Raw genomic sequence first — 19,234 nt, forward strand, 5'->3', positions numbered from 1 at the left:
ACAGTTGGAAGAAAAAAATAAAATGTAATAACTACTTGCGAATGTCTTTTTGACATAAATATCATCCACGATCTTAACCTAAGATCTTAACACTTTTTCATTATGATAAATACATTATAAACATACCCCTACAAATCGAATAACAATAATTCAAATTATGACCATTTTAATAAAAATGTGTTAACTTGTACCTAACTTTTCAAACTGTCATATCTAGAAAAAAAATGAAATTTACAATTTTATTCGATTTGTTTTTCATCGCCAGATATTTGTTTGTTCTCGCAAGAACTACTATTACAGTTACCACACAAGCATGAACATGGCATATTGGATTTTAAACATGTACCATTGCGATTAAAAGAAAATAGTACAACAAAATATGATTTAATCTGCTGGTCTATATTCTTGTGTCAGTGTCACGTAATTTTTAAAAAGTGCCTTTAACTTCAGAGCAAAAATCGATTATATTTACGCGATTAAGGGATGGGGTTCCCATAAGGGACATTGCAGATGCATTAACGATAAACAAAAAAACAGTGTTGTTGGCTAAATCCAAAATTCAATATAATTCAAATATCCTTATAGACCACGAGTTCCATCTGGGACTAATAATTCTTGTACTATTTTTTTTATCGCAATGGTACATAGTTTATTACATCCAGATTTGCAATTACAGTAAATCATTTTCAATACAAATTCTGGTGCCACTGCGTTTGACATTGTTGTTGGAATTAAGGTATCCGTTTTTTTACTCCATCCACATTCTGTTGCCTCTTCTCCGTTATTTCGCCAATACTGCATTTATAAATAGGTCCTATAATAATGATTTTCAGCTGCGTTCAAAATTTTTACATAAGTACCTGACGAGATGTAAGGGCTTTGTATTTAAAATACCTCAACTGATCTAAATCTTTTGCTAGCCTATGTCGACCATATAATGAAAATATGAATGTATTTCCAGCTTCGACTAGCTAAGATTTTTGTGCTGCAAGATCTAAAAAAAACGAATGAATTTGTCGCAGATGAGGATCTTTTTGCAACGTTTTGAAAGTCGCCAGTTTACATTACATTTTATTTTTTTCTTCCAACCTGTAGCCTAATTTTTCAAACTGTCACTGTATTTTTAAAAACAAGTTGTTTACAAAATGGTAACAATAAGACCTTGGTTTAAGTGCAAATAGCCCCGACAGGGACAAGGTGGAGACTGCTTTCGCACATTATTATTACACATGTATTTAGTAAAGGATAGCTTTGACAATTTTTGTTAATTTTGAAATATTATTAACCCACGAATGAAAAATATTTCTTGAAAATGTCACAAGGATTGTATTTCAGTTGAATTGATGCTAAATATTCATGTTATTTGTTAATAAGCTTAAAAAATTAGTAATTTGCATTTCGGTGATTCCTTTTAAAAATTGATCGATTTTCAAAATTTTTTTGTACGTCATTGAGTTAGGATAATAAACTATTTTTTACTGATTCTAATAGAGTTTTTTATTCTCTTTAATTTTTACCTCTTCTAGTTTTTCGCTATAACAAACCGTTTTCGAGTTATTTACATTTTTTCCCAAAAAGTACCAAAATTCAAGATGGCGGCCGATTTTTTTTGATGACGCACACATCGGACAAATGGGGACTTTTAGTATGTTAATAAGGGTTACTAAGGCTAACTATTTTCAGTGGTCGCAGCTTTCTAAAAATTTTTGCAATTTCAACATGGTGAATGTCATAACTGCACTGGGGTAATAGGACTGCTCATTCAACCAAATGTCCGCCAGGTGCATGCGAAACTCCTCGCTTTGTGACGTCATTGTAGTCCTTGTCATGGTTATTAGCAATTAATTATCCTTATCCGGCAACCAATAATACACACACGCATTATTGGTTGCCGGATGCTAAACGTTCATTATTTAGTTTATTTATTTAAACACCTTATATGTATGGAGTATAGAAAATTAACTGTATAAATCGTATTAATTACTCGGATAATGCATTTTTAAGACCAGCAGTTATCGGCATCACCTTTTGCAGGCATTCTTTTTAGAGCACTTCCACATTTTGCTTTTCAAATAATTAATAAACAATATCGTGGGCACTTAGTAAGCACTTTGTCTCAATCCACAACACAAAATGAACGTATTTACACACTCTATAACTCTAAAAACTTTAAAGACACCTTTTTCGCATTTAAATTTGACAAAATAATTAACTCAAAATTTCTCAGCTGTTATTTTTAAAAGTTTACCGTAGGCAACTAATAATACACACTATCATGACAAGGACTACAATGACGTCACAACTGTCAGCTGAAGCGCGGGAAGAGGCGAACGTACATAGTTTACCGTTCTTGTCGCCGCATCTAGGGTTCCCAACCGTCCCGGTTTGGCCGGGATTAACCAGGAATCAGAAAGTTTGTCCCGGCGAAAGTTTTGTCTTGGCCGGGACCTGGAAACTAAAAAAGTGTGTACTACACACATAATATATTTTAATTTCTAATATTTAATGTTTTGTTTCAATTATTTAAAAGCTTAAAAATAATTGTCCCGGAATCGCCGATGCTCAAGTTGGGAACCCTAGCCGCATCACATTTTTTTGCGATTTGACCCTGAAATAAACGAATTAACTTGATTTTAATTTTTTAAACAAAAACTATGCGCCGAACGAAAAAAATCAAGAGACAAAAAATGTTTAGAAATGAATGGAGATTTTGAAAATAATTTTTATTTTAAGAGAAGTCAGTGGTGTACCACTTTTTTCTCCAAAAATATTCAATCTAAAATCCGTATGGACGGCACTGATTGAAATAAATAAAATTCTTTGTACACAAAAAATTGTATTTTGATGCATAGATGACGTGTATCAAATTTCATAAAGATACCTGCAATAAAATCAGAGTTATTATGAAAAAAAGTTTTTTTTAGAAAAATTTACCACCCAGTTAGAAATTTAGATGTTTAGGACATACATTCAGATTATGAAGTTTTTTTCTTAGAATAGGTCCAAGGACCACGCCCTTAAAAATTAACATGTCATGAAGGAACACCCTGTATATTTTAAAAATCTTTGAGAAATTATTGAATCAGTTATGGATAGATAAAAGGTAATGATACAAATTATAAATAGTTTGTATACAGGGTGATTCAGATTTTACTAGAATAACTTCAGGTATCTCGATAGAACTAATGGAAATAATGATAGTTTTTATTATAAACCATACTCCAAAAACGCTTCCGCTTGGAGTAAAATTTCGCCAAAATTTGAATTATTTTTCGGTTTTTATTTTGTTACTCGTGGGGCAACGTGGCTGATATGTGTGGAAAAAAAATGGGTGTTGTTTCTGTGAGTGTCAACTGCACGGAACCTTGTAGAAGTTTTTTGTCGCACGCCACTGGGTAAATTTCTATTTTTTTCTGATACCTTCCGTCTTTTTACTAACTTTTCTTGTTCTTAATTTTTTTTATATGTCACGTAGTTTTCGAGATATTCCACAAAATTCCGGACATAGCTCAGCTGCGTTCGAAAATTGTTACTTAATTAGCAGCATGTCTTGGAGAACTTAATTCGAATTTTCGCGCCATTTTACTCCAAGCGGAAGCGTTTTTGAAGTATGGTCAAAGAGTAGATAAGACAAGAGACGACAGTGAACAAAGAAGTCGAATTTCGCGAGAGAGACGCAGATATATTAAAATTTAAAGGTCCCATCAAGTCCCATTTTGTCTGTTGCCAAGTATATTTCTTTGAAAAATAAACAAGATTTTCTGAACTTGACATTAATATCATCTACGATCTTAACCTAAGATCTTAACACTTTTTCATTATGATAAATACATTATAAATATACCCCTACAAATCGAATAACAATAATTCAAATTATGAGCATTTTAATAAAAATGTGTTACCAACTTGTAACCTAACTTTTCAAACTGTCCTCTCTAGAAAAAAAAATGAAATTTACAATTTTATTCGATTTGTTCTTCATCGACCGATATTTGTTTGTTCTCGCAAGAAATACCATTACAGTTACCACACAAGCATGAACATGGCATATTGGATTATAAACATGTACCATTCCGATTAAAAAAAATAGTACAACAAAATATGACTTAATCCGCTGATTCTATATTCTGGTGTCAGTGTCACGTAATTTTTTAAAAATGCCTTTAACTTCAGAGCAAAAATCGATTATATTTACGCGTTTAAGGGATGGGTTTCCCATAAGGGACATTGCAGATGCATTAGGAATCAACAAAAAAAAACAGTGTTGTTGGCTAAATCCAAAATTCAATATAATTCAAATATCCTTATAGACCAGGACTTCCATCTGGGACTACTAATTCTTGTACTATTTTTTTATCGCAATGGTACATAGTTTATTACATCCAGATTTGCAATTACAGTAAATCATTTTCAATACAAATTCTGGTGCCACTGCGTTTGACATTGTTGTTGGAACTAAGGTATCCGTTTTTTTACTCCATCCACATTCTGTTGCCTGTTCTCCGTTATTTAGCCAATACTGGATTTATAAATAGGTCCTATAATAATGATTTTCAGCTGCGTTAGTTGTTGGAGGTAAGGTAGCTAAATCAAAATTTTTACTATAAGTACCTGACGAGATGTAAGGGCTTTATATTTAAAATACCTCAACTGATCTAAATCTTTTGCTAGCCTATGTCGACCATATAATGAAAATAAATAATAATGATAAAAAATGGATGTAATTTGTCGCAGATGAGGATTTTTTTGCAACGTTTTGAAAGTCGCCAGTTTACATTACATTTGATTTTTTTCTTCCAACCTGGTGGCTAATTTTTCAAACTGTCACTGTATTTTTAAAAACAAGTTGTTTACAAAATGGTAACAATAAGACCTTGGTTTAAGCGCAAATAGCCCCGACCGGGACAAGGTGGAGACTGCTTTCGCACATTATTAGTACACATGTATTTAGTAAAGGATAACTTTTACAATTTTTGTTAATTTTGAAATATTATTAACCCACCAATAAAAAATATTTCTTGAAAATGTTACAAGGATTGTATTTCAGTTGAATTGATGCTAAATATCCATGTTATTTGTTAATAAGCTTAAAAAATTAGTACATTGCATTTCGGTGATTCCTTTTAAAAATTGCTCGCGCGATTTTCAAAATTTTTTGTACGTCATTACGTTAGGATAATAAACTATTTTTTATCGATTCTAATAGAGTTTTTTATTCTCTTTAATTTTTACCTCTTGAAGTTTTTCGCTATAACAAACCGTTTTCGAGTTATTTACATTTTTTCCTAAAAAGTATACCAAAATTCAAGATGGCGGCCGATTTTTTTTGATGACGCACACATCGGACAAATGGGGACTTTTAGTATGTTAATAAGGGTTACTAAGGCTAACTATTTTCAGTGGTCGCAGCTTTCTAAAAGTTTTTGCAATTTCAACATGGTGAATGTCATAACTGCACTGGGGTAATAGGACTGCTCATTCAACCAAATGTCCGCCAGGTGCATGCGAAAACTCCTCGCTTTGTGACGTCATTGTAGTCCTTGTCATGGTTATTAGCAATTAATTAGTCCTTATCCGGCAACCAATAATACACACACGTGCATTATTGGTTGCCGGATGCTAAACGATCATTATTTAGTTTATTTATTTAAACACCTTATATGTATGCAGTATAGAAAATTAACTGTATAAATCGTATTAATTACTCGGATAATGCATTTTTAAGACCAGCAGTTACCGGCATCACCTTTTGCAGGCATTCTTTTTAAAGCACTTCCATATTTTGCTTGCAAATAATTAATAAACAATATCGTGGGCACTTAGTAAGCACTTTGTCTCAATCCACAACACAAAATGAACGTATTTACACACTCTATAACTCTAAAAACTTTAAAGACACCTTTTTCGCATTTAAAATTGACAAAATAATTAACTCAAAATTTCTCAGCTGTTATTTTTAAAAGTTTACCATAGGCAACTAATAATACACACTATCATGACAAGGACTACAATGACGTCACAACTGTCAGCTGAAGCGCGGGAAGAGGCGAACGGCTTATTAGTTTACCGTTCTTGTCGTCGCATCACATTTTTTTGCGATTTGACCCTGAAATAAACGAATTAACTTGATTTTAATTTTTTAAACAAAAACTATGTGCCGAACGAAAAAAATCAAGAGACAAAAAATGTTTAGAAATGAATGGAGATTTTGAAAATAATTTTTATTTTAAGAGAAGTCAGTGGTGTACCACTTTTTTCTCTAAAAATATTCAATGTAAAATCCGTATGGACGACACTGGTTGAAATAAATAAAATTCTTTGTACACAAAAAATTGTATTTTGATGAATAGAAGACGTGTATCAAATTTCATAAAGATACCTGCAATAAAATCAGAGTTATTATGAAAAAAAGTTTTTTTTAGAAAAATTTACCACCCAGTCAGAAATTTAGATGTTTAGGACATACATTCAGATTATGAAGTTTTTTTCTTAGAATAGGTCCAAGGATCACGCCCTTAAAAATTAACATGTCATGAAGGAACACCCTGTACATTTTAAAAATCTTTGAGAAATTATTGAATCAGTTATGGATAGATAAAAGGTAATGATACAAATTATAAATAGTTTGTATACAGGGTGGTTCAGATTTTACTAGAATAACTTCAGGTATCTCGATAGAACTAACGGAAATAATGATAGTTTTTATTATAAACCATACTCCAAAAACGCTTCCGCTTGGAGTAAAATGGCGCCAAAGTTTGAATTATTTTTCGGTTTTTATTTTGTTACTCGTGGGGCAACGTGGCTGATATGTGTGGAAAAAAAATGGGTGTTGTTTCTGTGAGTGTCAACTGCACGGAACCTTGTAGAACTTTTTTGTCGCACGCAACTGGATAAATTTCTATTTTTTTCTGATGTACCTTCCGTCTTTTTACTAACTTTTCTTGTTCTTAATTTTTTTTTATATGTCGCGTAGTTTTCGAGATATTCCACAAAATTCCGGACATAGCTCAGCTGCGTTCGAAAATTGTTACTTAATTAGCAGCATGTCTTGGAGAACTTAATTCAAATTTTGGCGCCATTTTACTCCAAGCGGAAGCGTTTTTGAAGTATGGTCAAAGAGTAGATAAGACAAGAGACGACAGTGAACAAAGAAGTCGAATTTCGCGAGAGAGACGCAGATATATTAAAATTTAAAGGTCCCGTCAAGTCCCATTTTGTCTGTTGCCAAGTATATTTCTTTGAAAAATAAACAAGATTTTCTGAAAATAAATTAATAATATAAGAAGGATATAAGTAACGTATGTTAATACGGAAATGTAAATTTTTAGTTTAGGTTGGTTTAGGTTCTTTTTTCGCAATGTACTGATAATATCAAAGAAACAGAATGACTAAGTTGATCGATTTCAAAGATAAACAGATAAAATCTCAAAATCTGACAACGGCGTATTTTATTTAATCTAACCTATGATTTTAGGACGCTAATCAGCTTTGCTAAACAGGCTTAAACATAAACAAATCTGATTAGTTGTTTTCTTGCATTTCTGCCTTTTTAAAGTGTGTTTTAAGAGTTTTTCGATATATTATCGTTTTGAGAGTTTTTAAGGTTTAATTTTAGTATCGTTTTTGTTGCGTACCAATTTGTAATTATTGTTAAATATGAATACTGAACAGGACACGAGTAGAGCAGGAAAAGACGAGATGGTGGCAATGTGTGTGCTTATAAAGACTGCAAAAATAGGTCTTATTTTTCGACAAACATAATATTTCACTCTTTTCCAAAGGATCCTGAAAAGTATTTTTATAGAAATATACTATATAATTATGTTATTAAACTAAATGTAATCCATAGATCAAAGACATGGTTAGAAGCTTGTAATATATGTTTACAAAAAAATTGAGCAACTCTATTTTTTTGTACATAAACTCCACATTGTGATATTACACTTGTTCAAGTCCATATGTAAAAAAAATACAAGTAAATAAAACATTTTTTACAAATCGACTTGGTCACTTTATCTTGTTTACCAACGATATACAAAATATTACTTTTATTATCTTTATTCCCCGACAAACATGTTTCTAATTATAATGTATTTTATATAATATTTAGAAAACTCATTTTTTTTTCGTTTCTATTTATTTCTTTACCCATACAGTAACTATTTATAAGCTATACAGGTAAGTTTTAATAATAGTCTATTTCAAATTTCCCGCGAAAAAATTACGAAAATTTAAAGGGACAAGCGAGACGAGGTCACTCTCCCCACCACTCAAACATGAAAGGTACCGCGCGAACTGTCGTCTCTTGTCTTATCTACTCTTTGGTATGGTTTATAATACAAACTCTCATTATTTCGGTTCGTTCTATCGATAATAATAATAGCTCCCGTATATAGCATTCAACGCCTTGGGAGTAGTTAATTGTTACCTCAGGATTGTGAATCCCAAGTACTCATTTAAGGCCGAGTCGACCTAGGTACCCAAACTATTTTTATTTTAATAAAAATAGTCGGCTGATGCAATGCCGGGTGTGGGAATCGAACCCACTACCTTGAGATTGGTAGACGAGAGCCTGTACCTCTACGCCACCGGGCACCTATCGTTCTATCGATACCTGAAGTTATTCTAGTAAAATCTGAATCACCCTGTATATTTTTCTAAATTTTCTTTGTCATTTAAATGTCCTAAAAATATTTTATTTATTATTTATACTCCCTATACTCTATACCAGAGAGAACACTAATAACTAAAGTGAGAGAGACCGATCAACGTTAATTTTTGAAGACTGTGTTGAAACTATGAGCGCATTATCGATATAGTAGGTTGTATTCATACCTATATACTGGCGCCAAAAATTTAAAATTTGTATATTTGAACCAAATCTTAATCTTTCAAGTTTATAATAAGAAATCTTCGTAGTTTTTTTAGATTATTTTGTTGACAACGAAAATTTATTATTAGACTTTAAAGCATTAAAACCTATAAATAAAATACTGTGTAGGAACATAATAATTTATTTAACTCCAGACTCCTTGCCATACTCCAACTCAAGGCTGCAATCTTCAGTATCTTTTTTATCTAACTTGGTTGGGAGTGAACAGGGAAGCACGGTTGGGAGCTCGCACAGAGTATCATTAGGTACCCCGTAGGTATTCAATGTTTTTGATAGTCTTTATTCTATAACAAGAACCTAGCAGTTGAAGAAAATAATTTGTATTACTGGAAATAATACCAGGTATAATACCTTGTCGTTCCATAGGTATCAGAAAAGAATGTGATGTTTTAATTTAAAAAAATTAAATTAGCAATGTACGATTATTATGTGCACAAACTATTACTATTAGGTATGTTAAAATAATTACCGAGATAAAACTTACCTTTAAAGGAAACGTTTTGTCTAGGTCTCAACCACAAAACAAAAATTACAAAAATGCCGAATAATCGTGGAATCTGAAATAATCTTGAAATAATCAATAATGACAATAATCTTCTCTTCTGACAAGCTAAAAGAACAGGCACATTCAGTCAAAAACAATTTATTACTCCGATTTGCTCCGATTATCAACAGATTTTAGTTATCTCCTTCTAGAACTAAGAAATAGAAAAAGCTACTGACAATCTAATTAATCCTGTCAAATGTTTAACTTGCAAAGTTGGAAACTTCCTTTTTTGCCTAAACGCTCTGCGCGTCTGGGATGCGCGGTGAAATGAACTTGTCTACGAAATGCCCTATTCCACAAGCCCTTTCACTTTAGTTATTAGTTTCTCTCTGCTCTATACCAAATTGTATTAGTTTAGGATTTCCTGATATACATACCTACTTTAAATATAAAACATAAGTTAAATAACTAGGGTAAAGAAACTGTGATATATGTATTAGTTTCAAAAACAGGACTGTCTTATTTAGTGTGTACCTATATAAAGTAAAATAAATTATTTATAAGAAAGTTTGTATTTTTTACATTTCGTTGGATCAATTCTATTACGTAGTCTGAATATAATTTTAAATTAGGTATCTAACCTGCGCGTTTTACCCCTATCCACTAGACCATGCAAAGGTTTTTCATATTGATTATTTTCGTAATTCAGTTCAGTTTTTGGTTTGTTGTAAGTCGGAATGACATACATACATATTTTGTCAAAATACACGTCAACAAATCGATTTCTTGTTTTTAAGTAAGGTGTTTTAAGTTTTTTTTTTAAGTTTATATGTCTACGAGAAAGGTAAGTTATATTTTAGATAACAATCTCTTGGATACAATTTAAATGGCAGGCCTCGCATATGTCCATAGGATATGTCGTTATGTATATTTTTATTTTTGATACATACTTTAAATTATATCTAAATTATTACAAATTGAGATAATAAATTAATATAACTGAAATAATAATAAAGAAATATGATGGCTAATAATAACTGTCTAATACGTAAGAAACATAAACATGGTATAAACTTGTATAAACTTTAAATTGTATACATCATCGGTGGGAACATAGGAAATCCCATGCAAATTTTAGACTGTCCAAATATTGGCTCTCTTGTTACTTCTACAGCAAAGTCGTAAATAATTTTTTAAAAGTCTGTGTATGGCTGTGCCAAATTTGAACAATTTTGGACAAGCCGATTTTAATTAATTTAACAAAAACTGCATTTATTTTCAAATTAAAATTGAACAGATAACAATAATGCACAACCAGCAAAAATTCTACATATCTTAATGATTTTATCATTGTTAAATGTAATTTGTTGTACTCATTGATAAAGGAAACAAGGTTATATTTTTATATACACCACCCGGTGTATGTGTATTTTGTACTTATTGTGATAACATTAAAATTTCTAATATTAAAATGAACTATGTATACCGGGTGCGTCTAAAAAGTGCCTCACACCTATAACTTTTTTATTTTTTCAGATAAAAAAACGAGGTTTGGTATGTTGGTATATGACATAAATTAGGATTGATTGACGTATTCAATTTTTTTTTGGTCACTTCCTGTTTCACCGGAAATGACTACAACTTTTGATATTTAAATGGCACCCTCAGTATTCTTTACTTTATTCGATAGCAAATGACATTCTGAATAGAATGACATATTATATGTCAACTTTTGATTCTCGCTTAAAACTAAATTAAATTTTAAATTTGGATCTAGAGTGCCATGGCTCTGTTAAAAACACTAATTTTTAATCAAGGAGTCTTGGAAAGATATATATTTGATCGTGTAATGTTTTTACTGTCTTGTCTTGGCCATTAAAAAATGCCCAAATCATATTTGTAATCATATCTCAATTTTTTCAAATGGAACGAGGGTGGCTCATTAGCATATTTGGAAAAGGCATTTTTAAACGAATAATTTGGTACCACACTTGGTATTCTCGTTATGAACCGCATGTTACAATTTGAAATAAACGAATATTATAATGGAATATGCGAAAATGTCAAAAGTTGACATATGATATGTCATTCTATTCAGAATGTCATTTTCTATCGAATAAAGTAAAAACATACCTTTGAATAAGAAGACTAAGGAAGGAGCATATCAAAAATCTTAGGTACACCGCGATGGGCCTCAAATATGGCCGACTTAAATTCCGGTTTATCAGTGTCGTTCTAATTTTATTTATAAAATGTAAAACTATGATGTAAGGTAGACGTGGGGTAGACTCAATAATTTGTTGTTTTATTTTACGTTGTGAAATAAATGTTGGTAGTTATTAAAATTGTTATAAAAATATAAAATTCTAATAAAAATAGATAAGTTATAATAAGTATTTATTAACACAAACATCCGATACGCTACTGAAACAGGTAAGTCAAATTAACGTATCTAAATTCTTTGACATCTAATCTTTGACAAGTAATAAATAAAAGCTAAAAATGCAAGAAAAATATATAATTTAGTTAATTTAAGTGAATTTCATAAATGATCGGTTTACTACACGTATATATATTATATAGTCACTTACTAGCGAAAAGTTGTTCCATCATTTCACTCAATTTTTGCCGAGATCTACCGCACGCTACACAACCAACTATTTAGAGTCTTTTTCGATAAATCGCGATAGTGTCACTGTTAATTTAAGTTCTGCCACAATTTCCATCTAGATTTACTACCTTTATACAACTATCAGTAGTAGAATAAATAATAAATAACATAAAATAAGCTCCGTAAAGACTGACAAATTCACAAAATTTCAAATCAAATTCAGATGTGTCAAATGAATCGTTAAACAGAACTGTCAAGGATCCCCACCCTAGAGAGCTTTTATGGTGGCTTTTCCGCCCACCATGCATGAATACATGGATAGCATTATGCTCCTTCCTTAGTCTTCTTATTCAAAGAAACATACCGACGGTCCCATTTAAAAATCAAAAGTTGTAGTCATTTCCGGTGAAAGAGGAAATGACCAACAACAATTGAATACGTCAACCAATCCTAATTTATGTCGTATACTAACATACCAAATTTCTTTTTTTTATTTGAAAAAATAAAAAAGTTATAGGGGGTGAGCCACTTTTAAGACGCACCCGGTATAGGTATTTCTCATAAGTGCTCTGTAATATGATCAAATCATGACAAAGCAATCATTGTATTCAATCAACATTGAAAATTTCTAATAAGCATTTATATGCTTAAAGAGTATATTTTTTTTCTAAATAAGTCTGAATATAATTCCTTAATCATTGGCAATATCAAGTTTGCATAATGATATATAACCTTTATAAACATACATAATAGTTTAAAAAATATGCGTGTGTAACTAATATTAAATCTTTTAGTTATTTTAATTATTAGTCTTCTAAGAACTTCTTTTTTTAAATCTAAGAATTTATTGCCATAAGTAAATATATTAATATTTATTTATTTCTAATTATAAAAACCTAGTTAATTATAAAAACCTACTTAATTAGTAATCCACTGTAAACTGTAACTAATTTCTTAATAAATTCTGTAATTAAATACAAATTAACTTAGACAGCACAAATAAACATCGCATACATATTATGATCAAGCGTGCTTTGATAATGACAGAAAAAATTATTATGACAAATTCCATACAAGTTTTTGTAACTGTCAAAGTCTCAGCATAAAACCCTTTCATCACGTGAAAATTTCTTGGTTTGTTATTTTGACGATACTTGTGTTGCTATATAGTCTGTTCAAGGAGAGGATCAGTGATAGTGACAGACACGTATGTCATTTTAATTCACGAGTTAATTGTATGTTCTATCATTTTTTTGGATATCATATGTTGAAACCTTTTCGAAAGTGTTCTTATAACTTTTTAATTTTTTCATATAAAAAAACCAAATTTGGTACATTAGTATATGACATAAATCAGGGATTCATTGACGTATTCAATAATTGTTTTCAGTCACATCCTGTTTTACCGGAAATCACTACAACTTTTGATTTTTGAAATGACCCCGTCGGTATTTCTTTACTTTATTTGATAGAAAATTACACTCATAGATAAATGAAACAAGTTTAGATTGGAAAGTGCCCATAAGGACAATGTAAACACTATTTGGCGCTGTTCTTGCAACGGTCGCGACCCAAATCTTTTGAAAATATCGGAGCGGTTCGGCTTTTTCCGGAATTATATCGCCATATATTGTTTATTCAAATTTATTATTATTTTCGTTTAATTTTATAAATAAAATACAGTGTGTTGCATACAAGAAACTTTATTTTATATAAGGACGCATGTATGAAATACCTATGAAACATTGGAAACCGACGTTATGCCATGATCCACGATAGTTTTTGCTGTTCACAGTTCACAGTTCACAGCACAGCTTTTTAAGTTTTAATGCCACTTTTTCACAATTATCACCGGTTGGAGTAAATAAAACTTGAATTAAACTCACAAGATAGCAATAATTACTTTGAAAATGAACGCTATAAACACTTTTCGGAATTTCTTTAATGAGAGCGGTTTAGATTTTGAAAGATTATTATGACTTTTGAAGATTCTGACTTTGACAAGAGAAAATTATTTCTGTTTGTGTTTGCCGTTGTTCTTAGCGACCGCTATAGCAGCGCCAGATCGCGTATAACGGTCGCGACCCAAAATAATTTCGCGACCTAAAATTTTTACGGGCTTTCCAATCTAAACTTGTTGCATTTATCTATGATTACACTCTGAATAGAATGACATATCATATGTCAACTTTTGACATTTTCACATATCGAATAACGACAATTTGACTCGAAATACCTAAACTAACTAAAAATAAGTTTGTGATACCAAATTATTTCTAAAAAAATGCATTTTTTAAATATGGTAATGAGCCACCTTCGTTCCATTTCAAAAAAACTGAGCTATGAATACGTCAATGAATCCTAATTTATGTCAAATACTAACATACCAAATCTCGGTTTTTTATCTGAAAAAAAACAAAACAGTTATTGGGGTGTGTGACCACCTTTTGAGAAACATTCGATATAGATAGCATAAAATATTATTCATTATATTTTATTAAACAATTTTTTAGGATGTTTCAAAAAAATCGACTACAATACAAAAGAAAAGAACATCAGATAAAAATCTATCTAATAAAGAGAGCCCTGAAGAAGTTACTAATAAAACTAAAGAATTACAAAAGAAAAGCATATACAAGAAAAGTACGGAAGAAAAACTTATTAGTTCATCGAAAACCAGTTCAGAGTCCAAATCTAAAGCTAGCATCCGTACACCGAGAAGCAGTGTTACAAATTTAAAAGACAAAACCAAATCAAATAATCGAGATGTGCCTCTAACTCCTCCAAGTACCAGAGTAAAGAAAACTCAATATTTTCCTACGAAAAATTTATATTCGAATGCTCTAAAAACTATTCAGGATGTTCAATCTAAGCCATTAAGTGAAAGTGCTTCAAAAAGTAACAGCTCTACAAATATTAGAAATAAAAAGGAACCAGATAGAATAGCTGCGAAGTTAATAAATAATAGTGATAGAAATAAAAGTAGAGATAGTTTTAGAGCGAAGCTTGAATCTAGCAAAATAAATAATAGTAAAAGTAAAAAGCTTATATCCGAAAACTCTAAAGAATTAAACATAGTTACGCCAAAGGCGATAACAAGAAACTCATCTCCCGAATCTAGTTCTATGTCTGAGAGACCACGAACAGCGACTTTGAGGAAAGGAAGTATAGTGAATTCAAATATCGTAGGTCCTGAAGCTCCAATTGCAGTTAAAACTATATCTAAAAAGGATAAAATTAAACAAACTGCTGTGGAAGTAGAAGAACGATTACCAAGTCTTTCTGTTTCAAGCAGTGAAAATTACGAGGATGATTTTGAATCTTACGAATCGGATTTTGAAGCATACTCTTCAAGCGAGAATTCTAGTTTTTTGGGAATTGCTTCAAAAGCCGAAACAAGTTCTATGAGTAGCAGTGCTGCAGATTTATCGGATAGTAATGAGAATTTTTTAACTACCTATACAGATACTAAAAGATCATCTTCTGCGGGAACTGACGATGAAAGAAAATTAGATTCGGGTACGTTCGAGTTACCCGAATTTAAGCATAGACAGATCTTAGAACATATTAAAGAAAATATAGAGAAGGGAATCTCCTAATTTGGTGAACGATCGTGTTAAAGAAAAGACCAATCTACCATCTCTTCCCGATGAAGGGTTTGAAGAACAGAAATCACTCCAGTTTATTAATTTCGCTGATGCAAAAAAGCGATATGATCGAAGAAAGGCTAGTATAGTTCGAAAAAAGAGAGGTGAAGAGATACTAAATATGATCAAACTCAATACAGTTAATTTTACATTACTTGACTTAGTGGCAGTGCCTTATGATGAGTTTATAAAAACTTACGGAAGAAGTAATACTGTTCAGACTTCGTCACAAACAGGAGATGACAATATATCTGAAGAAACACAAACTGTTACTGTATTATTGGAAACAAAATGGACTCAAATGCCTGTTATTTTTTCAACTTTTGACACAAACAGGGAACATTTTTGGAGGAATTACAGAGACGAATTTTTAGGTGTAGGTTACGACAATAACGAAATAATAAAATGTGAAGATAAAATAATACGAAGTTATAACGAAAGTCGTTTAAATTTATTTTTTAACAAAGCAGCTGATGTGGTATCCGAACTTTTAATGGAAGAAAACATGAAAAGTTTGGAAAATGTTCTTAAAAATCAACGTGAATTGCCATTTAGTGATGGTTATATAGAATTTAATACGTCTGAAAAAGTACTGGAAGACACTAGGCTTGTAAATATGTCGATTTTTAACAGTAACGTAAGAAAAATATTAACTGTTCATTTGAAAACAAAAAATAGAGATAATTTGAAATCAATAATATGCATCTGGGATTTATCAGATGTGGATGAGCCAAAAACAATTTTGAATTCCTACGGAGAGATTTCATGTGCCATATTTTCTACGTTAGATTGCAGTTACATATTTGCAGGACAAAGAGATGGGTAATTTATAAATATTTCTTTTTTTTATAAATATACAGGGTGGTGCCCTCTACAAGCAGGAGTCATATTGACATCAAAATTAAATTTCTCAAGTGAAAAAACTCGCAGACACCAATTTTAATCCAAATATTGACTTTCCTTCAGAAATTATTTGGAAAAAATCAAACTTCTACACCCTATGTATCTCCAAAACAAAACATTTATTAACTTTTTTACTTATTTTTGTTTTATTTCCGGAATACAGTTCGGACCACCCTGTATATTATCTAAAACTTAAATAGTTAAATTGAGAATCATATCCAAATGAGTAATGTAAATAAAAAAGGATAATTTACATAATTTTTTTTTTCAGAACTGTATTAATTTGGGATACCAAAGAAAGAAATAGATTCAGCAAAATGTTAAGTGGAACTCCAACATTTACTACCACTATTGGATCAAGTCATTTATCCAAAGTAGTTACAATATACTGCATTGATACCAACGATAAAAGTAAAATTGGTTCTAACTCAAGTCAATCAAACGAAGTAAGTATATTTAAAATATTTAATCTTTATTTTTTCCTACGATAAAATTTGATATTAGAATGATATTAGTAAATTCTATGCATTTTTATAGGTGTGTAGTTTGGCCGAAGAAGGCGACCTTATAATCTGGAATTTATATATCGATGTAGATAATAAAAGATCTAGGAACGACGTTAGCCTAATTAAAATAATTGCTATAAATTTGCAAGATCAATATCCAGAGTTGCCGGATATGCTATGTACGGACCTACTAATACAGAATGGATATGCATACATTTCCACAAATTATGGATTCGTTTTGCATTGCGCGCTTGATGAAGTCAAGCATAATGTACAGAAATACTCTAATGGTCAGTAAAGTTATTGATAGATGCACATGGTTTAAAAAATGTTTCGAAATTATTGCACAGGGTGTTTTAAACTTAGGATAAAAAATAACCCTTCAATTAACCATATACAGTTTGATAAAAAATTCGTGAAAATAGGGCTAAAAGTAAAAAAGGGAAAAACTAAAAAAAACACGTACACTTCAGCTAAACTTTAAGGTTTAGCTGAAAAAGCTCACACAAATATGTGTATTTATTAACTTCTCTAACATATTCTCTCTTTTAGATTCAAAATCGACAGCTATTTGTCTAGAAGCCTGCCCATTCTCCTCATCTTATTTTCTGACTGGTTGTGACAATGGAAGTGTAGCCTTACATTCGAAAATGTCAGAAAAACCATTGATGGTTTTGAGAAACAGCGACGAACTTGATAATATTAGTATACAAATTGTAAGATGGTCAACGTCTATGCCTTTTATATTGTATGCAAAGGATTCGAAAAACACTGTACATATTTGGAACCTTGGTAAAAGTGATATGTTTCCCGAATATTCTATTCCTTTTAAAGATGATATTAGTTGTTTGAAGTTGTCACCTGTTGTGGATATCGAGTCTCGAAGTCTTTCATATATGGTAAGTTATGATAGATGTTTTTTTTTCTCTAATACAGGGTGAGTTTCCTACGATGCTCTCTATGGGTATCTCGGAAACTACTGGAGATAGACAGTCGGTTAAATGGGGAAAGAATTGCGGTTTTGTGGGGTCATAAATATGCGCCTTTCAGATTTTTGAAAAAGTTCATGGCTTACTAGATATCTCGAAAAAAACAAATTTCGGCTATTTTAAAAATTGTCCCCAATTCCATTAGAATCTATTTTAGACAAAAAGTTTTTAGATAAAAGTTGTAGTTAATCACCTCCTTCCTATTATACCTGTCCTATTTTTCTGCATAATTAAAACATTTTGTTTTAGATAATTGGTACCAGTGAAGGAAAGATACATTTACACATATTAAACAAAGAGTATAGTCAGCAAGATTTTAACACCAATAAAGAAAATATGAAGATATTTTTTAATTATGTCAATCGTTTATGAAAAATTATCCATGTTTTTTCTAAGTAAAACTTCAAGAAGATTGTATCATCGATACTTGAAATATGAGAATATTTTTGAATTTTGTAAATCGCTTAAAGTAAACCCATAAAAATATTATATAAGTTAAAATTAAAATATATAATTTTAGAACTTGTTAATTTGTCTTTTCTTTAATATACCGGGGGTATATACCTTTAATGGGGTCAATTATTGGCTTCCCTAATTATTTTAGAGAATAATTCTATTTAGGTTTATTGAAGAGCACTAAAACCCACATTCAAAAAAATAACTTTAGATATTTTTGATTAGCCCGTTTACGAGTTATCGCCGATTTCTTTTTAAATATTTCTCCTTTCTTATGGCCCTGTATTTACTTATGAGCACCAGTCAAGGTAAAAAATAACTGTCAAATGAAGTTGTCATTTCAGAAATTTACCTATTTAGTGCTTTATTATTATTATTATTAAAAACTCATACCTATATCGAAAATATTAGCCATGAATTACACTACCGAAGAAAAAGTATTGATGATTAAATGGAATTATCAAGGAAATAGTTATCAAAAGGTATCGGACATGTTTGCTGCTCTGTATCCGAATAGACCGATACCTGGAAAATCTACAATCGCAAGGAATATCCAGAGATTTGAGACCAAAGATACCCTAATAAATAACTGCAGATGTGAAGCAAGGCAGGAACAAAGAGAAGATGCAAGAAATGATACCGACTTGGAAGTTTTATTGTGCGTGGAAGAGAACGATGGAAAGATCAGCAGATCAGCACAAGGAAACTTGAGGATGAAATAGGAATAGATCACACTACA

The 19,234-nt window shown here is 31.0% G+C and overlaps 1 protein-coding gene across 1 annotated transcript; it reads left to right on the forward strand.

Moving 5' to 3' along the window:
* Nucleotides 1–9,523: 9,523 nt before the first annotated feature.
* LOC115884791 (WD repeat-containing protein 60) lies at nt 9,524–18,511 on the forward strand. Its single transcript, XM_030903472.1, is given in 7 exon segments — nt 9,524–10,227; nt 14,508–15,577; nt 15,579–16,463; nt 16,816–16,990; nt 17,082–17,340; nt 17,603–17,949; nt 18,289–18,511. Coding segments are annotated over 7 exon segments (2,874 nt in total). The 5' UTR covers nt 9,524–10,212; the 3' UTR covers nt 18,412–18,511.
* The last annotated feature ends 723 nt before the right edge of the window (nt 18,512–19,234 follow it).

The sequence above is a fragment of the Sitophilus oryzae genome, unplaced genomic scaffold, assembly GCF_002938485.1.
Source record: "Sitophilus oryzae breed Bouriz unplaced genomic scaffold, Soryzae_2.0 scaffold_357_pilon_pilon, whole genome shotgun sequence".
In the NCBI taxonomy this organism is placed as follows: Eukaryota; Metazoa; Arthropoda; class Insecta; order Coleoptera; family Curculionidae; genus Sitophilus; species Sitophilus oryzae.